Source organism: Anarrhichthys ocellatus, unplaced genomic scaffold (genome assembly GCF_004355925.1).
Source record: "Anarrhichthys ocellatus isolate YVR2014 unplaced genomic scaffold, GSC_Weel_1.0 scaffold2, whole genome shotgun sequence".
Classification (NCBI taxonomy): domain Eukaryota; kingdom Metazoa; phylum Chordata; class Actinopteri; order Perciformes; family Anarhichadidae; genus Anarrhichthys; species Anarrhichthys ocellatus.
Window position 1 is genome coordinate 16749328 of NW_022280032.1, and position 24595 is coordinate 16773922.

The window sequence follows — 24595 nt, forward strand, 5'->3', positions numbered from 1 at the left end:
CCGAGGGTCTGCTTCAATCTTAATTTAGAGGGGCCATCAAGCCAGAAGGAGCACAATTCGGAATGAGGCAATTAAAAAAAAAGACGACTTTTTTGCCATAAGCCCTTTTTAAAACCCACAAGAGCCCAAACACAAACCAAGTGGGGGCTTTCAGTATGGTAATGTTGTTCTGATGGTGTTGGTCTGTCCACCGCTTTGGTCCAGAATTAAATCCCTCAGATACAATTGGATGGATTGCCTCTGGTACCAAATAAACTAATGACCGAATACACTACTGACACTCCTGTTAGCCTTAGCTATACTTTGTGTTTGGTGCCATGTCAGCATGCTACCAGCCTACACTAAGAACATGGTTCACATTATAGGCTACCCACTAAACATCAGCATGTCATTGTGAGCACGCTGACATTAGCTCAAAGAGCTGCAGCCGTACCGGGCAGCTAGCATGGCTGTAGACTCTTAGTATTGTTTCATATCACCTGATATTCTGCTAAATTACAAGCAACGCATATTTACATCTCTTAATATGTACACTATCATACACAGCATAGTGCTGATTGTATTGTATCGTCAATCAACTTATGGCATTGACTGAACACACGTTGGACAGGCTAGCAGCAACCTACTCTGTGTCATATTCAGTCATTGGCCACAGCTGTGACTGCTCTAACCAAAGCAAACAGCAAAAATTTGTCACACAAATTTTAAAAAACCTTCTGCTCCTGGAAGTGAGAAAACAGAAATGAATGAAAAAAATATTTAATTTGAAAAAAAACGGAAATATTAAAAAATGTGATGAAGAGGATTCCAAGGCCTTTCAAAACCAATTCTGGTAAAGACTGCCATCTAGTGTCCACTTGCAAAACTGCATGCAATTATACAAGTAACTCAGGTAACTTACTAAACAGTAAGTAACTTACTGCCTTACATTGAGCTTTGCTGTTTACTGTCATCCTTGGTTCCTGCATCACTAAGTGTGCTGTTTCAAGCAAAGCTGATAGCAGATGAATAGAGTTTGTCAGATATATGCTCTGGGCAAGTTAAAAGCCTGCACAGGTAGATATTTACTATCATAGTACATATACTTTAAAGCTGGGTCTGTGGAGCAAATGTGTTTTGACAGCCTGCTCCAGGGTGATACAGTATGTTCCTCTCACTTCAGCACAGCACGTTCCTCTTTCCTCTTAGGCATTTCTTTGATAGCCTATAAAAAGAAGTAACTTGTACCATTTTTAGAGAAGTATTTGAATGACCCTGTAATGACACTGTAATATGGATTATTTTCACTGAGCATAGTTAAAATCAAGCATTCCTTGTGGAGTAGAGAGATACCTTTAACAAACAAAGAAAAAATTGAAATTAATTATTGCCTGATTTGCCATTAGGTATGAATAGAATGTTATTTAAAGAGTAGGTCCAACCTACTTCATAATTCACAATCCTACTGTCCAGTTTAGCTTTCATTTTCTTCATTTTCACAAATCTCTATGCTGAACAGCTGAGAGACATGTTTTTATCAGGAAGGTCTAGATACAAACCATAAAACATCAAGCCCTGGGGCACAATGGCAGTCCCTCATTTTACTTTTCTATGCAAAGCGATATTTTTTAATTCACCGCTGTAAGCACATGTATTCAAATAAAATTAATGATGTCTTACAATTACATTATTACATGAAGTCAGATACTCATTTGCATAGACAATCAATGAATGTACAACGATGTAATATAATCAATTTAACGTGCTGATGAAGCATTTTCTTTTATCAGGGATGAGCTACTGCTTTCTATGTTGACATGTCCAAAATAATAACAACAGTACAATATAATCTATATTATTTTAGAGTTGATTTCCTCTGTGTCTGTAAGTTTCCTAGATATTATAACTAGAACGGTGTTATTACAACCTACTGTTTTATTACTATCACAGTGGGCGGGGTTGCCAAACGCTCAGCGGCAGTGCTGGCGGTGCGATCCCCGTGCTAAATAGAGCCAGGCCTGCCTTCTCGGTATGTGCTCATCCGGGTACTTCTGGGTCCACCACGTAACCTCACGTAACTCGACCTAAATCCTCAGATTAGTTTCCTTTTACCAGACACTTTAGGGGATGTCTTTAACTCATGTAATGCTAAAGTGCACCCATAACACAAACCGTTGAGAGAATACGACTGATAATCGGCCTTTAGATCATTCACAACAACAGCTGCAGATGTCATGTAATCAGCGGTAAGAAAGCACATTATTTAAACGTGACAGAAACACGTTGTATAACGATGGAGGCTGACCAATCAGAGCGCTGCATTTCTCCCTGCGTCGTCTCCTTGGTCGAGATGTTGAAGGAGGTTTTGCTTGTCAGACGTGTTTACCAGGCGTTACAATGTATCCACTGTTATAATTACCGTGTTATCGAGGACGGATGTGCGGTATCTTATGTGTAGACTATCGTTACATGCGGAGACAAACCGGAGCTATTTCAGCGTTTTCTACTTGTTTGCGAGCGAGTAGTTACATGGGCTTCACTCACGCCTCGCGCGACAGCTAAAGAAAAAAAATACATCATTTTAAACATCGCTGCTGGCTGAAAACGTGTTTCTTCTGAACGACTTGAATCAACGTCCATCGTTGCTACTGGTCAAGAGTTTGGCCGTTTTTCTCGCGTCTGCTGCGGGTGTCTGCTGTCCCACTTTGCAGCTCAGGAGACGCACCTCTGTGTTTGAGTTAATGGAGCAAGGTTAAGGTCTGACCAACCAGTACCACCACCGGTACCACTCCACCAACCCACTGACCAGGTTCAAAGCTTGGACTCGGTTGTGAATGGACACTTCACTATTTTGCTGTTTTGTTGTTATTGGGAATCCCCCACCCTCCTTGCTACACAACTGGGAATAAAGAAAGAAAGAAAGCAGGCGACATGGTGGTCAACACCATCCACTGGTTCCGGAAGGGACTCCGGCTGCACGACAACCCGTCTCTAAGGGACTCTATCCGGGATGCGGACTCCCTGCGCTGCGTTTACATCCTGGACCCCTGGTTTGCAGGGTCCTCCAATGTGGGCATCAACAGGTGGAGGTAAACTAGACGTGAGAGCGAGGGGGGGTGATAGGTGGGTGGAGGGTTAAACAGAATATGTGTCTGCACCTCACCCCAGATAACCCAGTTTAACTCTGCTTATCCATCCAATGGTCTCACTAACACTGACTTAACCACCTGTCTGGCTGTCCAAATGGGTCAGATGTTCGCAGTTCTGGATAATTCCTAGGCAGTGTTTTTGCACATTCTTTACTGTGAAACTAGATATTAAAGAGTATAACTAATGTGTAATATGTCCCACTCATCTTAATCAGTTATACCTATTGCTGTTAAAAGGTGTCTTGCTGCAAATCTGGCACCTGTAACAGACAACATGCTCTATGATAGCTTCTAAAATTGTATAGGGATTTATATCTTCACACCATTTGGTGTGTTTTTTATGTTTTAGATGAGTTGGACACAACAGCTAAATGTTGCTCTATATAATGAACAGTTCATGACTTTGTAAACAGTCTGTGTTTCTCTCAGTGTTTACATGTCACCATGTGGAGGTCACCATATGGTCACTCCCCCCTGAGTTGTAAACAAGTAACAGCAAGTTTTCACAGAGTGCCGAAAGAAAAACACAAAAGGTCTAACATAGCCTACAGTTTACTGAATGAAACCTGTAATACAATCTGAATATTTAGTTTACAAACCTGTCCATAGACATTGTTTTGTTTGACCTTTATTTAACCAGACAGGATTTATTCATTTGAAGTCCTCGTGATTTTGATTAGGCTGACGTATCCTGCTTTATAATACAAAGTACAATAATACGGGATGTTATAAAAGATGACTGGGACTATTTGTCTTCTTCGTTCCAGCATGTATTAGTTTTCATTTTGTTCTCAGTCCTCCCAATGAGGACCAATAATCCACAGAGCGTGATGAGCTTGGCATCTTCATTTCTTTGGATTCAGCCGTCGGCATGACCGCATCAGTTAGCCACCCAGTAGCTTTGGTAACGTTCTGCAGACAAGGAGCTGCTCATTTAGCTAAAATACAACTAATGGAAGTAAATGATAACTATATAAAGAGATGTATAATAATCGAAGAGAGCGAATTTTACAAATAGTCTGACGTTTTCCTCGAGTCTCTCCTCTGCTGACGTTCAGATGGCGCATTGTATCATTGACTGTAGTCCTGCTTTGACCTATGTGTCCTGTGAGGAGGTGTTTAAGGCAGTAAGCATGCACTATACCACGATGACAACACATTTTTCCAAGCTTACTAACTCTGATGCTCAGCCCTAAACGGAAGAAATTGGGTCAGTGTTATGGTGATTACATCATCACCACTACTTCACTATTTTGACCTACATTAAACGCACACACACGCACTCACCAGACCCTCTTTATAGTCAGCTACACCTCCTCCTCATTTACCTTGAGCACACTATCTCTATAGATTGTCCAACATGACCGTGGGCACATTCCCTTACAGATGGCACACTCGCCGTTGTGTTAAGTGCAGTTGTCTGTCTGCTACTGCTCTTGGCGACATTATGCCAGAGCTGTGTACGGTCCACTGTGTGTGTGAAAAGACTTCACCAGCAGAGGGCTGCCTGTTCACATTCAAACACCTCACTTTCACGCACTCTCTTCATTGATGAGAGATTTTTGTTCTGTAGCCTTTATGTAATACTTTGTAAATATCACTGATGGTCACAATTTTAATTTTTTATTTTATTTGGTCATTTGTGCACATGAGCCGTATGGATATGTCTTTTATTTTAAAGTTTTGATTAAAAGAAATAGCCGAAAAGATTATCTATCGCTAAATCGGACATTGTCAAAATGTGGTGACAAAAGTATTGTTGCGTACTGTAACGATGGAGGCTGACCAATCAGAGCGCTGCATTTCTCCCTGCGTAGTCTCCTTGGTCGAGATGTTGAAGGAGGTTTTGCTTGTCAGACGTGTTTACCAGGCTGCCGCACCGCTGTACTTTAGAGCAGCTTTCAGGCACTTTAATTCATACTTCATATATAATATAGTTTTGTTTTTGTGTCTATTTTCTTAGGCAGCATAACGGAAATACAAACTGCATTTAATCTTGTAACCCTCTGGTTTATAATCAATTACTTGATCATCCAGTCTCCTGGCTGCTCCAGGTTTTTGTTGCAGTGTTTGGAGGACTTGGATGCCAGCCTGCGCAAACTCAACTCCCGCTTGTTTGTCATCAGAGGCCAGCCTACAGATGTCTTCCCTCGGATTTTTAAGGCATGATCGATGTCTTCTACTTTATGCTTTGTAATGAAATAAACTAGCTTTTTGAAATGATTTTAACATAATGTTATAGCTCATGTAGCAGTGGCTGAAAAACAATGGAAAATGTTTACGGTACACTTGTGCAATTGCCCTCCCAAAATGATTGCTTGAAAATTAAATACGAAGATATTTCATTTTTTTTCAGTCATAAAAGTCGCCTATGACCCCAGCTACATATTAAGTGCCCTTACATGTTGTCTTGAAGCCAAGTTTGAAGTTAAAAAACAATTTGTTGCTTGTAAAAAATAACATTCACTATAATCAATGTGGTCAGTCCATCGTTTTCATGCATGTCCTTACAGAATACAACAATGAATTGTATCTGTTGCTGTCCCTCAGGAATGGCAGATTAACCGTCTATCTTACGAGTATGACTCTGAGCCGTTTGGCAAGGAGCGTGATGCTGCCATCCAAAAACTAGCCAGCGAGGCTGGGGTGGAGGTCATGGTGCGGACTGCTCACACCCTCTACAATCTGGACAAGTGAGTGACTTTACAATTTTAGTTGAAGCAAATGTCCCATAGTTTGAAACACTGTTGCTTTTCCCCTCCTGCTTTGAGTTTGTGAAGACTTGTTTTGATTTCCTTTACATTTGTCTTTCCTAAAGGATCATAGAACTCAACGATGGTCAGTGTCCTCTCACGTACAAGCGCTTCCAGGCCCTCATCAACCGTATGGATGCTGTGGAGCTGCCTGCAGAGACGATCACATCCGAGGTCATCAGAAAATGTGCCACACCCATCAGCGAAGACCACGATGACAAGTTTGCGGTGCCCTCCCTGGAAGAGCTTGGTAAGTTTTATTTATTTGATATATATGTATATATATATATTCATTCATGCACCTAACAAACTTACAAATAATAATAATAAAGTCCCAGACTTTGAACAATTTTTGAATATTGTGCTTTTTCAGGTTTTGAGACCGAGGGCCTGACCACAGCAGTTTGGCCAGGTGGAGAAACAGAAGCCCTCATGAGGCTAGAGCGGCATCTGGAGAGAAAGGTAAAAATACATTTTACTACACAGTATAAGCACAAAATAAGAAGTTAATACAGTTATGATTAACTTTAGATTGAGTGCTTACTTAGCTTAAGTCATTACATACTTATGGAGACTGAGCCAAGACACATTTCTAAATAGAAATAGACGCAGGTTGATGGTGATCAAACACACGAGGTCTATCTTGACAACATCAGTGTCAAAAATCTAAGAAGGTTCATCTATGAACCTCATGTAACAGTTATCCGGTTTGTACAGTCATTATTAGAGTCAGAGATTCTTCATTCAGGTTGATTTATTTTTTTTGTCTAGAATGGGGACAAATGAGATCAGTTTCTTCATAACTAGAAAGAAAAGATTGATCATCGTAAAAAAACATGGATGACTAATGTAGTTTTGACGAGACGATTCTCGGATTTGCACACACCGTGTTTATATGCTATATCACCATCAACAGCGTCTTTGTTTCGCCTCTTTTCAGCCTCAGTGTTTGAGTCCTGAGACTTAAATGTTTCACTTGATGTCTGTCATGTGTTTTCTCTCAGCGATCACAGTGGGATTATATTAATCAAACGTTGACTGACCTGTTTTTTCAGGCATGGGTGGCAAACTTTGAGCGTCCACGGATGAACGCCAACTCCCTGCTGGCCAGTCCCACAGGCCTCAGCCCCTACCTGCGCTTTGGATGTCTCTCCTGTCGGCTCTTCCACTTCAAACTTACTGATCTTTACAGGAAGGTATGAAGGACCACAGACAAGAAACAACACAAACATTTCATATTTGGAAAAAGCCATTTCACGTTTTATCATAATTTACTTTCACTCAGATTTATGTTGATGTGAGAAGCATAAGCTGAGGCACTACTCTGTGATATAGGCATTAAAATGACTACACCGTCTACATCTTAAAATCATGATGAAGTATAGCTTTTTCTAAGACTGTGTGCTCTATCTTATCAGGTCAAGAAGAACAGCACTCCACCACTTTCCTTGTACGGCCAGCTGTTGTGGAGGGAGTTCTTCTATACGACTGCCACCAACAACCCCTGCTTTGACAAGATGCAGGGAAACCCTGTTTGTGTGCAGATCCCCTGGGACCGAAACCCAGAGGCGCTGGCTAAGTGGGCAGAGGGAGGGACAGGCTTTCCCTGGATAGACGCCATTATGACCCAGCTGAGGCAGGAGGGGTGGATCCATCATTTGGCGAGGCATGCTGTGGCCTGCTTCCTCACCAGGGGAGACCTCTGGGTCAGCTGGGAGGAAGGCATGAAGGTATGAACAGAGAAAAGGGATCTAGTATCTGAGTATCTAATGTGCCTATCTGCTGCTGTCCTGATGTTTCTTGCTCTGATTGAAGCTACTAGCATGCATTGTCTCAACTGTCCACTGTCTGTGTCTTGTACAGGTGTTTGAAGAGCTGTTCATAGACGCGGACTGGAGTGTAAATGCTGGCAGCTGGATGTGGCTTTCGTGCAGTTCATTTTTCCAGCAGTTTTTCCACTGCTACTGCCCTGTGGGATTTGGACGACGCACGGACCCCAATGGGGACTTCATACGGTCAGTCAGTACTTCCATCTGCATCACATGAACATAAAAGCACCTTTCAAAAGCTCATGATGTCGTGGGTATTTGTGCTCCCTGCAGTCATTTCAAATGGGGAACTAATATCTCATTGTTAGCTTGTGGTCTTCTGTAGCCTCACATGGGGGGACTGATTTGTCAAGGTTTGTCACAATATAGTCATGTGAAGTAATTGAACAATGAAGCAAATTCTGTGAACTAATTTAAAGAGCCAATATTAATTTAGAAAAGAATGAGCTTTCACAGTCCGTATTACTGGACGTGAATAACTTCAAATCCACTGCAACATTACTACAACTTATCAGACAACACGTACGTGTATCTGTAGTGTGCTGCAATATTCTACTTTACCTTGTATCATGTTCCACACATCGTTTATCCTCCAAATCCGTCTTCATTCTCTTCTTTCTCTGCTTCTAGGCGTTATTTGCCCATATTGAGAGGCTTTCCAGCCAAATACATCTATGATCCTTGGAATGCCCCAGAGGAAGTGCAGAAGGCAGCCAAGTGTATCATAGGAGTCCACTACCCAAGGCCCATGGTGAACCATGCTGAGGCCAGCCACGTCAACATAGAGCGCATGAAGCAAATCTACCAGAAGCTCTCCAGCTACAGAGGACTGGGTAGGGACACGAACCAAATATATAAAACCTCAGACTCACCCTCTCCTGCCATCATTGTAATGCATTTCAAAATATCTGGAAACACAGGTTGCGTATTTATACAGATAAAACAAAGTTCAAATGAAAATGGCTTTTCCTATATATAGTTCTGACTTTTTAGTCACTCACGCAATCCAGGATTCCCAATGAGACCTGTTATGAGACCCAACCCCATACACCACGATGATGGACTGTAGCTCTGAGAGCTTACTTGTTCTTTGATTCGGAGCGATTGCTTTGCCTTTCGACGAATGCAAATTACACAACATTGCAATAGAATACAGCACAACTAGATAAATGCTTCTGTTGTGCGATCGATAAGGGGCAGTGTGCAGATAAAACCCCAGTAATAGCTCTGCTGTTTTGTAGCAACTATACAGGCACAAAAACATCTGGCTGTCAGATGTAGAAACACTTTCATGAGACCAGAAATATAGAGCCACGGTTTCATTATAGTTGTGTAAATTAAAATCTCTTTGTCTCCTTGCAGGTCTGCTGGCAACAGTACCTGCAAATCCCAGCAATGGTGCGAATGGCAGTAGTGTCGGAGGAGTCCACTCAGGGACCAGTCATGGTCCGGGAGGGTCCTCTGAAGGCCTCTCCACATATGCAGGAATATCTCGAACAGGTATGTAGGTTGGATGGTTAACATTGTCATTGGTTAAAATACAGTTCTTTGAATGTTAATACAGTACATACATTTCAAATTGTACAAGATACTAACATGTTATTTACGCAGAGTCATTACACATGGCTAAAACTGATACCCATGAAACTTGGGTCAGCTGGCAGTGTGATATCAAATATTTGCCATCCCTAGCCTGCAGGATTTGGGAACTGAATATTGAGCTTTATTACCGAACACGACTAAACTACTGCTCCCAAAACAAGCCAGATGTAATTACAGACATCTTTACAAGTACATACTGCACATAACCAACCAGTGCATGTATATCCATTCAGCATTTATTTATTTATTTCTTCAATGTTTGTTTATAACTCACAGAACACCGAAAGCATTCCCTCCTATTTTCCTCTACTTCTGTAGATAACTGCATAACAGTCCTGTCTGTTTTTATTCTGTGCACGTATACTTGGCCAAATGAAGCTGATTCTGATTCTGATATTCAAAAACAATAAAATGACCTCAGCCAAGTTGCTGAATTGCAAAAGAAAGTAGCAGCTTGATAGGTTTATTCACTTCACTGTTCTAATTTATTGACTTTAGTGTTTTATGTTTTAATGCAGAAAGAGGTAATTCCACGCAGAAGCGGTGCCGTGAAGAAGCTCCACCCAAAATCAGCTCTAAATCCTGGAGGCAGAGCAACTAGTGTGCAAAAAGCAGAATATAAAGGGTCGCTCAGTCATCGGCATATCATCTTCTCCTGAAGCACCCTCAGCTGACACACTGTAGTAACTTTAACTAACAACCATGGATAGATCCATAGATCCATAACAGGTCTTGGTCTCCGGATTGGACACATCGCACATCTCAGGAACCATGGAAGGAATTCAGAGACAATGCTAACATTGAAGAGCGAGAACCCTGTAAAAGCGGAGTAGAAAAGGATGAAAACAATTGATCTATCAAGTCTTAAAACCAATTGTCTTCCACTACAGTATGTAACTGTACAACAGTTAAAACCACTAGTCATGATCACCAACACCCCACATCAGTCAGGCATTGGGGTGAAACTGTAATTCAGCGGATTATTAAATCAGCTGAATGTTTATCTAGGCTTCACTTCTCATATATAGTGAGCTGGATATTTTTTTTTAATACCTGACTGCTTCGGCCTCTACATCTTGATGTGAAAATGACAAAATATGAAATCTCATTCCCATCTGAGTGATGGGGAAACAACAACACAATCCGGAGAATGTGGAAGATTTCTTGTTTATGGCTGACACCCTCAGCCACTGTTGACACTGAGACATATGACCGAGATAACACACGGTTGTTGAATATTAGAAGGAAGGCTGTCAGGTTTGACGATACAGCAGACCATTTTACATTTTGTAAATATTTGTTTTAATTTCCAACTTTTTTTTATATTTGGTTCTGTGGTTTCTAAACTACTTTTGTAAATAATGTGTAACCAAAACTCAAAGAGTTCCACTGTGAATGCATGTGCTTTTGTCTCCCAGGTGATTGTAAATGTATTATTTTTGTATAAAAAATGACCAAATTCTAACTGTATTGAAATGGCAATAAATGACCTATCCTTTTGTTTTTTACTTGAACATTTTACTTGCAGTCGCCTGTATTTGCCCTTATACACTGTATGTGAACTTGAGACAATTAGTTTGAGATAGTGTGTTGCATATCACATCATTTCCCACATATGTTTGTTTACCTTTCATCTAGTTTTCCTCAAATGTTGCAGATATTTATACAAATTTGAAGTAACCTATAGTAGGTCCACTGGTGGACTCGGAGGGGCGTTTTCAGTGGAGAAAACACAATGAAGTGACTTCTTGGAGAACCTTACAGTAGATATAAAATGCCCTATGGTGCCTTTCCAGAGGAGAAAACAAAGTGTGTTTTTGGATGCTGCAATGGTAATGATAAAACATGTTAAATTGCCTTCTGGAGTGTGCTTCAATTGGAGGAAACGCAAAGAAGTGCCTTCTTGGATGCCTCTACGTAGATAAAACATGATTAAGTGCTCTCTAGGGTGAATTCCCAGAGGAGAACGCATGATGAAGCTCCCTCTTGGATGTCCCTATGGTAGATAAAACAAGAAAGTGCCTTCTAGGATACCCTTCCAGTGGGGAAAAAAACACAATGAAGTGCCCTCTTGCTACCCTTTCCAGTGAAGATGTAGTGCACTAATCGGTGCCCTTAGATAGAGAAAACGTGATGCAGTATAGGCTTATAGTCATATTTTAAGTAAAGCCATGTGTTAATTACCAACCTTTCTATTTTTTTATTTATTTAATCGGCGGCAATTCTCACATAAGATACCCAACCTTTGTCAGGAGTTTATCAAGTATTAAAATCTATCTGTGTGTGTTCTCCCAAGTTTATTTCTCTGCTTTTCTTTGCCTGCTCGAGGGAGCCTATAACGAATTACCGTGACGGTCTTGTGAGCGAATCACGTTGCTGTGGGATCACACGGTCGGTGTTAGCTTCGGTGTGGGGAAGTTGGCTCTGTTGTGCTGTCGAGACACACTGTGAAGGTTGGAAGCTTAAAATCCCCTCGAGGATGCACTGCATCTCCACCGTGTCCAATAACAGCTCCCGGGGTCGGTGGGCGGTGATAGCTCAGATCAAGCCTCTATAAGTTGTCCCCTCGCGCGTTGAGGAAGTACGGTCTTGTTTCTGTGATTGCTTGAGTTGGAGACAGACATGGACGGGGACAAAGTGCAGAAGAAGCCTGTTCGCCTCATTGCAGCGGTCTGCAACGGCAGGGGCATCGGGAAGGATGGACAAATGCCCTGGGACTTACCGTAAGAGTGAAACCGTTTGTGATGACGTCTGTTAAACGCTTAATGCTGTCAGGAAACGCTGTGCAGCCTACCTGTAATTAAGGACATCCTTTAATACAGGTAGGCTGCTATGTCGCGGGACAGCTTGTTTTATATAACGTTAGCCCATAAGCTACAATAGGCCTGCAACTGTCTTGATAGTATACATGTGTAGCCCATCAGTGATTGCTCCATTTGTGTGCAGCTCAAAAGAGAGTCAATAGTCTCCTGTGTATTTTATCAGTCATCAGTCACATGCCTTTTCTGAACTGTTCAGCTCAGGGATCTCAAACTCAAGGCCCGCGGGCCGAATCCGGCCCGCCACGTCATTTTATGTGGCCCGCGAATCCGCCAGCAAAAAAAAAAAAAAAAGTTAAAAAAAATTAAATAGAAAATGAAATAATTAAAAGTTAGACTTGATAATACAAATATCCCCATAGTCGAAATTATGAGACAGAAAGTCATAACTATGATAGAAAGTCATAACTCTGAGATAGAAAGTCAAAATGATGAGATACCTAAACAGGCAGTCACAGAAGCAGCTCTTTGGCTGGTTACTGTACATTTGAAATGGAAATGTATTGTGAGTACATTGAAGACTACTTTAAACGTGGCTTTAAAACACATGAAATACTTCACGTGGGATTGTGCAAACGCACCCTTGAAAGGATTTTAAGCGTTGAACAAAGTTATTGTAATAACTTGTGTTTGATATTCGTCTTTGATATTTTCTTTAATATTTTGATCTTTGACAGAGTAATGTGGGTTTCTTAACCCTACATTAAAAGGATTTAAGTTATAATAACAGAAATTTATATAACTGCATGTACAATATTTTTACACTTGAATAAACAATAATCAAATGCAGAGACTGTTATTGACCAATATGTTAGGAGTAGTTACATTTACACCGTCTTACATTTACAACCGGCCCTTTGTGGGCGACCGTGATGCTGATGTGGACCAGAGTGAAAATGAGTTTGAGACCCCTGGAACTTTAGCTATTAGCTTGCATGTCATTCTCTGCAAACCTCAAGGTAAAGTTTAAAGAAAAGTTTAAAGGCTTTTAGCCGATGAAAGCAGCTGCTAATAATGATTTTCACTAGTTAATTAATAGTCCATAAATATATACCAGTGACGTGAGTAATAATGCTTACTTTGTTGGATCAAAACTACATGATACAATGAAACTGGCGTAAACACCTGTGACCAGAGGAATGTTTGGTATTTTTAACTGACAAATGTCAAATGAAGTTGTTAAAATTGTCATTTAATTCCTGAGTATGTCGTTAATGAATCAAAAATGCTGCAGCACTAGTTGCAAAGTTAACTGGTCTGCCTTCTAGCAGCAGCTATATGCTGAAGTTACCAGTGATGTCAAGGTGTAGTACAGCAGCAGTACAAGTGGGGAGTATAGTGGTGCAGTAGAGCAAGTAGCAGCAGTACTGCTAGACAGTAGTTATAAAAGTGGTGCCTCATGGGGAGTAGAGTTATGTTGTAGAACTACACTGTATTCACTCGGGCATCATTTGTTCTGTGTGGAAACTATAAGCAGCAGTACAAAGGGTTAATGAGCTTGGTAACAGAGCTGACTGCAATCATATTTAAAATGTGACTCTTGCAGATCTGAATTCCAGAACTTTAGGAACCATGTCCTGGGGGTGTCGAGACCAGGTAATCCTCAACGTCAATATTACATCATATTAAAGCCGCCTTATATAGGGCTGGGTTTTATTCCAAATGTATTATATCTCAATATTTATCATGATATGAAATTACATAAACCATGATACAAGATTTTATCCATATTCACCCCTACTTGATGAAATTAATTTGGTACTTGAAACTGTCAAGGTTTTGAAACCCAGTCCTGTGCCATGTGCCACAACAAGACACGTGAGAGCTGCAATAGTTTGGACTTAAGTGTCAAATATCTGATTCTTATCTGTTTCAGGAAAGCTGAACTTGATGGTTTGGGGGAAACTGTGCTGGTACTCCGTCCCAAAATCTGATTTTCCTCTGGCCAATGTGCTGCATGCGGTGCTGAGCACAACAATGGAGTGAGTGCTCGCTCACACAAATACCTGCATCAACAAGGGCAACAAGATATTTGGGGCCGTCCACAAAAGATTCTAGGTTTTCATGGTCACTCGTCCTTCTCAATCTAACGGAGATATCTCCTCTTACAGGACGGTTCCAGATCACGCCCACTTCTTGTGTCCAGACTTGGACAGTGCTGCCCGTCTGGCTGCACAGCCCCCCCTCGCTGACTTGATTGAGACCATCTGGGTTGTTGGAGGGACGCAGGTCTACGAGGTAAACCTGAGCATTGAGCTTTCCCTCACGCATGTTTCCACAAACCTGTTATCCAGCAGTCCCAACTTCAATCTGGTCTACTCAGTCACAGTAACCAAACTCTTTGTTTTGCATTGGTATGTATGTCATTTGGTGAGCACTAACTTTAGACAACATGCAAGATATTGACAGAGTAACAACCCGTAGTTCAGCATGGATCTAACCTCTAACATGAACTCCCAGCAGCAGGGTTGGTAAACAGGTGTGCCAAGTGGAGCTGCAAAGTTGTGTTGTGCAGCTTAGATTCCTTACTACTTATGTCAGTATGTTTCCTCTCTCATTAAAAGATCATTCATATCTCATATTGTGTTAAAATACACATGGAAAAGCCCGGTTATTAGTACTGTTAATGTGACCGAGTTCTCTGTGGCTTCTTGTTTATGATCAGGATGCGCTGAAGCACCCGTGGTGTGACTTGGTTTACCTGACAGATGTCATGGCAGACTTTGACTGCAACATTTTCTTCCCTGAGTTTGACACAGAACTCTTTAAAGAACAAGAAGGGTATGTGTTCGTCTCATCCTCAGATTGTTATAGAGCAGGTTGTTCAAACCACTGAGGCTGAATGTGCTGGTGTTGAAAGGTTAATAGTTACGAAAGCGTGCTTTTTTACATGCAAAGTTATTTTATACATGTCAAGCCTCCCTTGAGAGAGTTGTTAAATTGTAACTTTCAGAATGTTTTGGTTTAAATATTTCATCTCAATAGGATTTACTGACATCAACACTTACTTCAATTACACTGAATTTGATTAGTGAATTAGCAAATAATGTTCAATAAAGGTAGCTTCTTACCTTGGTTTTGGTATTTTCTTAGTTTCTATGGTTTTCTATTATTCTACTTTACTGTGGCTTTCTTCCACAATGAAAGCTCATTTATGTATAGATATCGTTTATCTATTCAATTATTGTATTTGACAGCTTTTTGCCCCTTTTTTTTTTTAAATTAACTCACAAAACCGTTTTTCTTCTTGTTTCCAAACTAGATTTCCTGATGTACCGACTGGAATCCAAGAGGAGAACGGCATTAAGTACAGATTCCAAGTATTCAAGAAAGTGACCGGTGACGCGGTGTAGACAACTAACGGAGAGTCAACGTCATAAAATGCCTTGAAAACCTGTCGAGATTTTTTGCAGAGTCACCTCCTGGATAGACTGTGGAGACATGCTGCCAAAACTCAAACCCACGGTGCGTCGTCATATCTTTGTAAAAGCCAAAGTCTTGCTAACACTCTTTGTCGTAGTCATTGAGCATTCCAGTGTAAATGGGACCTTTTTATACTCTTTGTAATCAATGAGATACTTTAAACACAAACACTGTAAAAGTGGTCCAGTTTGTCGAGCCAAGTCTTCTTCCATCGATGCTGCTTGGTAGGACATCATGATCTGCTCTGTTTTTTTATTTTTAAATCCCCTGCCACCCTCTGTTGTCAGCATTCGCATCTCGTCATTCTCCTCAGCAATATTGCAGCTGCACAGAGAATATGCTTGTCAGTCGGCCTGTGTGGATGACAGCTTGTGCTCTGGGTAGCTCAGCAGATCTGGTCCTTTCCAAGCCAACATGACAGATGCCTGCTTAGAAAGCCACAAGTGAATTGTCCTACTGGTTTGTTTTTTTTACTGTGCAGTCTTTTGTAAATCTAGGAGGTTTTTCTGAAAATAAATCAAGTTTTTAATGGAGTAACAACTGACATTTTGTGAATTCATTTTTAACTTTATTCATCCGGCGTTATGTGATCCTTCTGCCACTAGATGGAGGCATATCAATGTGACAACAAACAGAAAGCCAACCTATATGCTGGTGACTGATTAACAATACATACCAGATTTTACCACCAACTTTGATAGGTTACACAGGCCATTAACAGTATCTGTACCCTCTACATCTATTGGGTATTGATAGTCTTTGACTCATAATGGTCACGACGACTTTACTACATATCGAAGTTATAGATTTACAGCGATTACATGCAGGTTTGAACATGTAACAACAAGTAAGATAGTCGTCTGTTGTGACTCTGTCAGCACTGCCAAGCATAAAACAGGATCAGCAAGAAATCAACAAGTATATTTACTCATTCAAGGTTTGGCAGTCAGGGGAAAACATTGTGTTTACGTGGGAATATGAGACAAACTGGTACAGGTTAGAAGCGCTTTATTCACATTTTTTGGATGAAACGGGTTTATCCAGAATATAACTTTTTTTTTTTTTTTTATACTATTGTTTTATAATGAAAAAGCTGTCGTAAAGCCATGATGTTTCATACTCCGGTACAGCAGGTGGTAGCTTGCAACTTTAAAGCTGGTATGTAGTCTGCCATTTACTTAAAACAAGAAGAAGAAAACTACCTGCAAGAGGAACTCAAGCTGCAGCGTTGGTTCAGACCGGTGGAGTGAGGCAGGTGCACACGTCTTTACAATAACCGTTGGCGTCAGTGCAGAGAGAAGACGAGAGGGCAACATGGTAAACCTGTGTGACAGGTGTGAACCTGTGTAACATGTAGTGTTTTCATGTATTTCAGACCTGCTTCCCTGTTGGGTTGAAGGCGGCTGTTAGTGTGGAAGTTTTTATTGGACTTGAATAGTTGTAATCCCCAGATGACTAAATAAATGTTTACCATTATGCACAAATATTTCACTATACATAAACATATCTACCCCCCCACCCCACAGCTTTGCTATTATGTGTAATTTACTTTGCAAGCACGTATTTTAATTTCAATCATAAATGTAATAGGTTTATGTGTACAAAGGATAGCTGCATTAGTACACATTAAATAACTTCTGCACATCTGTGGACTGCTTCCTGTTCGGTTTGTGGGCCATGTGACATTTTTGACCTCCCTTCTTTTTGCTGGTGAACTGTGTGTAGTTCATTTGTGCCACAGCAGATCTGTAAACATCCACTATTATGAGATGCAGTTACTAGCTACACCAGGAGGTGGCGACATTACGTCACATGAGCTGACGGAACGACGGTGTAATAGGCTACTGATAGGAGACTAAGACAAGAGTCTACCTAATATCTTCATCCAAGAGGTGACGGACAAGGTGCAGCATCATTATTCAACCCAACAGTTGAATGTCCGCATTGTTCAAAGACGAGCTACATTCTGTTTGTTTCACTAATGAAGGAAAGAGAGGCGGTTAACTCTGCCTACATGCATTTATTTGATCTAATTTGTAAAGTATTTAACATGTTTGTGTGGTCCTATTGAAAACAAGATGTTTTTATTAGCACATACATAAAACAAACTTGTGATTTATCAAAGGTATCTCTCAGAATGGCTGGTTTATCTATTTAAGATCATGTAAGGTGATGCAGAAATGGCACTAAAAACAGTCAGGAACTTTGATTCACACACAAATATACTCTTCTCAGGATTTATAGATGCGTCCTTTTGTGAATTGAGTCGTGCTGGCTTTTCTTTTCTTTTTTTAAGTGGGTACCTAGAGGTACCTAAAGGTTGGGAACACTGCCATAGACTGTAGTTCTGTCAGCTTATGATCCTCGCCACCTTTTCTTGATTATTTTCCAGTTCTGCTTTGGTACCAATTGGACAAACGTCCACAAACAACAAGGAGGAAAGTCACAAATGTCACTTGGCTCTAAAACCAAACACGAAGTGATCCATAAAAATGGATCCACAAATATGTATATATCACTTTACATACAAACCATTTATATGTGAAATTCAAATATGTTGACCGAGTAAATTATGCATATTTGCAAATTGCTCTGTATTTTTGTAAATGTACATTTTTTTTTTAATTCAATGTTTGTGGATTATGAAATATTTGTAGATCATAGTACACATTTGTGGATTGACTTCTGTTGAAGTCCAATAAAAACATCCAGATGTGCCAGGCACACACACCAATTAACTTTTAATTGGTGTGCATTTTAATATGTGGCAATAAAGTGTTTTTAAGATTGTTAATATTTGTTCAGAGCCCGGCTCACTTGCCGCCCTGGAAAGTGAGCCGGTAGCAGGCAAAAATATATGGGTATTACAGCTAAGTAGCTATGCCATGCAGATGTCAATTCAAAAGTCATAGTATAGTATGTTGAAAAAAAGTCACAAAGTGATAGTATAGTATCTCAAACAAAATGTACGTAGTATAACTTTCTACTTAGTTTGCACAGAACTCAGTTGAACTTCACTGTGTTAGCGTACATGCCCAAATGTATCTTTCCTATTGTGCAAAAGAAGAATTCACCCTTGCCTCGTGCAAAGATAACTGTGTTGTATGAGAATGTTGCAGCGCCAAGGCCGTCCCGTCGCTTTTTTTGGTTGCTGGCCGTTTGTTTTTCATTGTTGTTTTTATCAGTCTGAGAGCAAAACATCTGTAACATTGACCCCCACCTTTGCTCCTTCTGTATAAAGAAGCAAAATTACCGGTAGTGACAGATGAGCCAATGTTTCAAAATTGTGACCCTCAGATTGCAACGTTCAATATAGAAAGTTATTTACTTTTTGTGCATTGAATATCCATCACTGTGACATTTATTTACCTTCCGCAGCATGTCGGCGTTGTTATATTTGGATTCTCCCATCTGGGCGCAGGTAGGAGTCGCTACTCGAGTGACAAGTTATAACAGAAAACAAACGTTCTGGCAAAGGTGAGAAAAGTGGAGTTCAAATCACAATCTATGATGTTTATAGAAGTGATGAAACACCAGAGCCATAACAACATCAGATTAGCCGTGTTTAAGGCTGGAAATTAGTATGTAGGGAAACCAAACACGGATTTTAAATGTATATTGTAACTTTAGGTTTTCCTTTGTGGTGAAAAGTCTTTGAATATTGTGGATTAACACAGATGCAATAAAGTTTCTTTTTCTCCTACATTAGTCGCCTTTGATAATAATATTTACTGCAGCAGCGGTCGTCCAAAGCTCTGGTTTCAGCTGGAAATCATAGCCTTTTAATTGCAGATGTCATCTGTTTCAGGTGAGGTATGACCCATAAAAGCAATTTGTTAAGCGTGGCTAATACCTACCAGCGTCGTGTTTGAAATGAAAATGGACAATTTACACTCCATCTTATTAACCTCTCTGGCTCGTGTGTGTAATTCAAAAGCACAGCACGGGTTGAAACAGCAACAGAGGACAAGAGGACATGCCGGTAAGTAATAGCGGTAACTTGCATTTACTGTACACACCTGAGGCCTCGTCTCATCTGCCTCACATTGATGCATCCTGATTACCTCCATGTATTTATTGCTCTGCACCACTGAAAGACCTTGCAACACAATGTATTTGAGGAAAATGTCTCTGTTGTCTCTGCGTAAAATAAGAAACCTTCAGTACATCAAGCTGCGGAGCACTCGAGGTACTGTTGTTGCCCCTCGGGGGTTCCATGTTGTGAATGGTTTAAAAATGAACTCTAGTCGATCATCCATCTGCTGAGCTCGAATTCATTTCCAGATGCACTCACTTTCGCATCATCTGCCCAGTGGCTATCACCATGACTACAGAGCCATGCTGAGTGATGCAGGCGGCAGCAGATGGGCGGTGGAAGTCGTTCACGTACACCCGCCCCACACACACACACACACACACACCCTCAAGACATGCAAGTCCTCACTCTTTGTTGTGACCCCCATCCTCCACATTATGACAGCGCAGGAAGCTTCAGGCATAAAGTCATGGCTACATTAGCTGTGAAGCTCACTGCCATTAAAGGCACTCTTACGCATGTTTCGAGGGCTTTTGCTGGCTTTGAAACATTAGGACACATTAAGAAAAAAGACGGGGGACCAATTTACAAAGCAGTCTCTTGGTCTGACAATGCTCAGAAAGATATATATATATATATATATATATATATTTTTTGTGGCCTACGTCAAAATAAATGTAGGCACTAACCCAAAAGCGGTCTTTTTACCTTCATATGACACACATAAGACAGGAAAACCTTAATAAAGCCAAACATAGTGGAAAATCTATCTTGATTAAATGAACTGAAACTCGACTGCTTTTTGAATAAATATTGCAGAGGGAGTTATTTTTATCCTATGGTGTGTGTGCATGTGAATTCATTAGAAATGATATGACATTTCAGCAGTGAATCGTCTTCAATAAAGAGCCTCCATCCGTAAAGTAACACTAAAACTCTGAGACACAGTTAGATTTCCTCCCTGAGGAGAACAATAGTGCTGCCAAGAACATTGTGTGAAACGGAGGCACTTTACACAGGCTGGAAATAAAATGCTTTGAAAAGCCTCGTTTGTCCTCAGTTATACTCAGTAATACATTTGATAGACCAGTCGGCACGTCTGCCTTTACCCAGTTATGTCATGCAGCGTTTCATGTGAAGTCATTGTAATGAGGTAACTTGTAAATAAGCTGTAATAAATTCTTTATTTGGTGAGGGATGACATCTTCCCCAAAAAGCGTGACATATGTAGATGCCTTTGCTTTTTTTCTCCCTTTCATCCCTCTGGGAAGGTGTTACATAACCATTCTCATCTCTTACAATATCAATTTACACCTGCAGTAAAAGTGTGCTGCTTTCAGTGTGTACTGTTTGTAGATTTAATGCTTGAAATAAGTGCACCTTAAGACCTAAGGCACTGTAATCTGATACTGACAAAATATAGGTATAAATAATCACCAATACACTTTTACACAGCCTTAATTCACTTGCATGAGTCCATACAACCTCTGTCAGTCATCTGCTTTTAAAGGGGCGACAGGGTTGAAAATCGGCCTCTCTCTTTGTAACAGTAATTTTCCATAGCTCGTCTCAAAGTCCTTCTTAGTGCCGTTTAGGACCTCCAGGCTACCTGTCCTTATGTCGTAGCCGTGCACCCTCAGTCGCTGGATGCGATAGTTCACTATCTGCGTGGTCAGCTCCAGAACGGTCGGAGTCTCTTTGATTTGAGACATGCTGATCCCGGCGCTGAGGAGGCCCTTGAAGCGCTCAGCCACAATAATGTCAGGGTAGTAAAGCACGGCCGGGCAGTCGAGGATAATGTCCCGCAGCTCTGCCTCGGAGCAGCCCATGGTGTCCTGGGAGTACGCCAGAGTGCGGCGCATGCTGTCCGGGTTCAACCCGGTGACAAAGCCCCTGAGTTTGGACAGGAGGTGGAGGAGCTCGGCCGTGCTGAAGCCCTTGTCTCTCAGAAACAGCAGGTTTTGCCTCAGCACCTCGGGGGGCTTAAGGAGAACAAACGGGTTCTGACTCAGCAGCTTCTGAAGCCAGATCTTCATGTTGGCCTCATTACCCCCAAGGTCCTGGTAGGCCTGCTGCAGGGTGCGCACCATCAGCTCGTTCTGCTCTACCGGCCGACTGAAGCTCTGCGGCGCGCTGGCCATCAGCTTGGTGATGATCCGCTTGTTGAGGTTCAAGCTCTGAAAGTAGGCGATGTTGTTCCGCTGGTTGTCGTGGTGGCTCGACGAGGTGAAGAAGGAGGCTGGGAATTTCTCAATTATACCGACCAGCTCCTTGTGTTTTGGGCACACAGACATCCACAGCTCCCTCTGAGCCTGCATCTGCTCTGGGTGACAGAGGACAGCCTCAGGGTGGCCTGCAAGGATCCGGGCAATGATGGACCCCGAGGCTCCCATGTCCTTCAGCAGGTCAGCTACCTCCTTAGTATAAGCGGGGCTCTGATGCAGAACCCAGCTCTTTAGTTGCCGGACCTTCTGGATGTCCACAGAGAGATCAGAGAGAGCTTCCACGGTCTGCTGGTTCTCTGCTGAGCTCAGTGTTGCACATGGTCTCAGGTGTAAAGGTAGAGCTGTGGCACGTTGGCACCGGAGGCACAGGGACGTTGCGATCAAACGCAACATTGATGCGAAGTCCGAAATGCAGATCGCCTGAATGAGCGAGAGAAGAAGAAAGTGCAGTGGGTGACAAACCAAGCAGGCATATAACTATATATACATACTATATATACTATCTATTATCTATCTATCTATTAGCCCCCTGCTTTGACAGAGAGGCTACCCTGGTGTTTATTTTGTATGCTGTGTTGATAAACGCCATTCATCAAAGCTTTGCCTTAATAACACAGAAGATAACTGTTATTCTGCACAGCTGGTGCCAGATGTTTCATGTGGGGAAATGGAAAAGCAGGAGCTAAGTCAGTCCCAGTCAATGACCAGCAGGTAACACATGACTACATCTTCACGTCTCACTAGAGTTGGCGCGGATAAATAAAAGGCATTTAGTCCACGATTTCAAAATAAAAGACTTCTTGAATGACGTCCAGTATTGTATTTGGGTGTTAGGTGTTCAGCTCGCTAGTTAACTAACGTTAGCGGCTAGAAGAGGCACGAACATTGCGGGACATTGTGTGATTTCACCTCCTGACTTAACTGGTTAGTGGTTAGTATCGGTAACTGTTGACAGAGGTGTGTATGTTCAGAATCCAGCGAATATATCGACATTTTTGTTTAAAAAAGCGACTTACCTATAGCAGCGGTCAGAGGATGTGACGTTTTGTTATGAAACTGGTGTCTTCTTCTTCTACTATTAGTCTCTGTTGTTTTGTGCACCCACAGCGCCGCGCAGAGGCGGTGCCTAGTGGTGCAAAGCAGCGTAACTGAGAACTGATTAATTTAAATGTGACCCTGAAATAACTTCTTTCTTTTTTTTTTTAGGAAAATCACACAGAGCGTAGAAAAGTGTTTGATTGTATGCTCCCAATGCCCCATTTCATTCCTCTTTTCAAAGCTCTGCTCTTTTATTGCAGCCCATATGTCCAGTAATTAAATAATTCTGGCAAAACTCCGTTACTCAAACAGCAGTTGGTGCACCTCCAAACCCTGCAGCATACGGGGCCCTGATGAGCGTAATCAGCACAGGGCTGAATTGGACTGAACACACGGAGAGTTTTCTCACAGTTGGTGCTTAATCATGATGCTTGATCACCAGCTCTGCAAGCTGTTCCCTCAGCAGCACAGAAGCTGCTGCTGCTGAGTGGGTAGCTGGGTTCATTTTAGTTTATGTACTAGTAAACAGATGATGCGCCTCAAAGGAAAAAAAACAGGTTGGTGTGTCTCTCTTTTTTAATACCCAATATGTTGACAGGAGCTGGTCATCAGAGTCCACTGATAGTTAGATAAATTATGTTAAACCATCACAAACACAGAAGAGAGACAAAGATTTGATTTTGCATGTGTTTCATGGGAAATGACTTTCATGACAGTGAACAGAGGGCATGAAACAACATGTGGGCCTGCAGAGTAAACAGTGTCATTCACTCGTCTTCTATTTGCAGTCAGCCTGTTCAAAATGTCCCTCGCTTGTGACGAGGGTTTAAGTAAAATCACGCAATCAGCATGAACCCTGTCATGCTACAGCGCTCCTGTTGTTTCTGCAGCATTGAGGAACTTCAAACATAAGCAGCACTTGAGGTGTAACAAATGCATATATATTACTGGCAGTGTGCAGAATCCCCTGATCTGTTTTGGGATTGTGATCCAATTTTTGTCAAGCCCCTCTGATAAATATGTAGCTGGTGTGGGACGTGTAACTTGACTTGAGACATATTGCCACATACTTACTGTGACTTTGTTGTGTTTATCAACACTCAAATAAATGAAGCAACTGTAACCAGGCTACATCACAGTCAAACTCAGAGAACAATAGCATCAATAAGACACAACATTGGGGGTTTTGGATTAAAGGTTGGCGCAGAGTCACAGTCATAGGGCATGAAGGGGAAGAGGAAGAGGAAGAAGTAAAATGTGGTACAGGCTATCAGACCCGTTGAAGATGCTCACACACAAGGTGATGCTTGGTGGAGTTAAGAAATAAAAATGTGCTTAATTACACTAGGAATGATCCACCCATCCATTTATTCAACTGAACTTTTTAAAAGCGGCCAGACATTTCCTCTACAGCAAACGTGATACCAAAACTACACCCTGAACCACTTTCTGAAAAGGTGGCTAAGGTACAGGATTTTCCAGGCAGTGTGCTTGTCCTTTGTTCTATAATACGAGAGCAAACTGCCTCCCACTTACAACCTTAGAAAGCGAAAGAGAGAGATAGAGAGCCTGCATTGTCATGAGCACACTCAATCACAGTGTAGAAAAAGAAACGCTGCTTTACATTGTATACCAAAGGTTTAACTTTGTGTTTTCTTATTGTGATTTCCTGGCTGTGCAATTTTGAACAAGAGACATTTAAACTTGAATGCAACGCCAGTAAGAAGTGTATTCATCTTTTT

The 24595-nt window shown here is 41.4% G+C and overlaps 3 protein-coding genes across 4 annotated transcripts; 2 read left to right on the forward strand and 1 right to left on the reverse strand.

Moving 5' to 3' along the window:
• Window positions 1-2313: 2313 nt before the first annotated feature.
• Window positions 2314-10826, forward strand: cry1b (cryptochrome circadian regulator 1b). Its single transcript, XM_031864710.1, has 11 exons — window positions 2314-3068; window positions 5183-5291; window positions 5679-5821; window positions 5947-6131; window positions 6255-6343; window positions 6937-7077; window positions 7300-7611; window positions 7745-7896; window positions 8341-8543; window positions 9073-9210; window positions 9831-10826. The coding sequence occupies exons 1-11, from the start codon at window positions 2911-2913 to the stop codon at window positions 9911-9913; spliced, it is 1713 nt and encodes a 570-aa protein (XP_031720570.1). The 5' UTR covers window positions 2314-2910; the 3' UTR covers window positions 9914-10826.
• An 826-nt stretch (window positions 10827-11652) lies between these two features.
• Window positions 11653-16085, forward strand: LOC116392896 (dihydrofolate reductase). The gene is made up of 6 exons (XM_031864723.1): window positions 11653-12035; window positions 13678-13727; window positions 14008-14113; window positions 14243-14369; window positions 14797-14912; window positions 15394-16085. The coding sequence occupies exons 1-6, from the start codon at window positions 11935-11937 to the stop codon at window positions 15482-15484; spliced, it is 591 nt and encodes a 196-aa protein (XP_031720583.1). The 5' UTR covers window positions 11653-11934; the 3' UTR covers window positions 15485-16085.
• Window positions 16086-20284: 4199 nt separating this feature from the next.
• On the reverse strand, window positions 20285-22876 carry mterf2 (mitochondrial transcription termination factor 2). Of its 2 annotated transcripts, none has more exons than XM_031867283.1 (2): window positions 22832-22876; window positions 20285-22235 (listed from the first exon to the last, which is right to left on the reverse strand). In XM_031867283.1, the coding sequence occupies exon 2, from the start codon at window positions 22206-22208 to the stop codon at window positions 21081-21083; it is 1128 nt and encodes a 375-aa protein (XP_031723143.1). In that variant the 5' UTR covers window positions 22209-22235; window positions 22832-22876; the 3' UTR covers window positions 20285-21080. The 2 variants fall into 2 exon arrangements, with proteins under 2 accessions (XP_031723143.1, XP_031723152.1); XM_031867292.1 differs by lacking the exon at window positions 22832-22876 and adding an exon at window positions 22738-22757.
• Between the last annotated feature and the right edge of the window lie 1719 nt (window positions 22877-24595).

What these genes read in the sequence shown, in the direction of transcription:
- cry1b (XM_031864710.1), top strand. Translation starts at nt 2,911, where the DNA reads ATGGTGGTCAACACCATCCACTGGTTCCGGAAGGGACTCCGGCTGCAC. An exon ending in TCTTCCCTCGGATTTTTAAG is followed by an intron (nt 5,292 to 5,678) that starts GCATGATCGATG and finishes GCTGTCCCTCAG; the next exon opens with GAATGGCAGATTAACCGTCT. An exon ending in TGCAGGAATATCTCGAACAG is followed by an intron (nt 9,211 to 9,830) that starts GTATGTAGGTTG and finishes GTTTTAATGCAG; the next exon opens with AAAGAGGTAATTCCACGCAG.
- LOC116392896 (XM_031864723.1), top strand. Translation starts at nt 11,935, where the DNA reads ATGGACGGGGACAAAGTGCAGAAGAAGCCTGTTCGCCTCATTGCAGCG. An exon ending in GTGCTGAGCACAACAATGGA is followed by an intron (nt 14,114 to 14,242) that starts GTGAGTGCTCGC and finishes CTCCTCTTACAG; the next exon opens with GACGGTTCCAGATCACGCCC. An exon ending in CTCTTTAAAGAACAAGAAGG is followed by an intron (nt 14,913 to 15,393) that starts GTATGTGTTCGT and finishes TTTCCAAACTAG; the next exon opens with ATTTCCTGATGTACCGACTG.
- mterf2 (XM_031867283.1), bottom strand. Translation starts at nt 22,208, where the DNA reads ATGTTGCGTTTGATCGCAACGTCCCTGTGCCTCCGGTGCCAACGTGCC.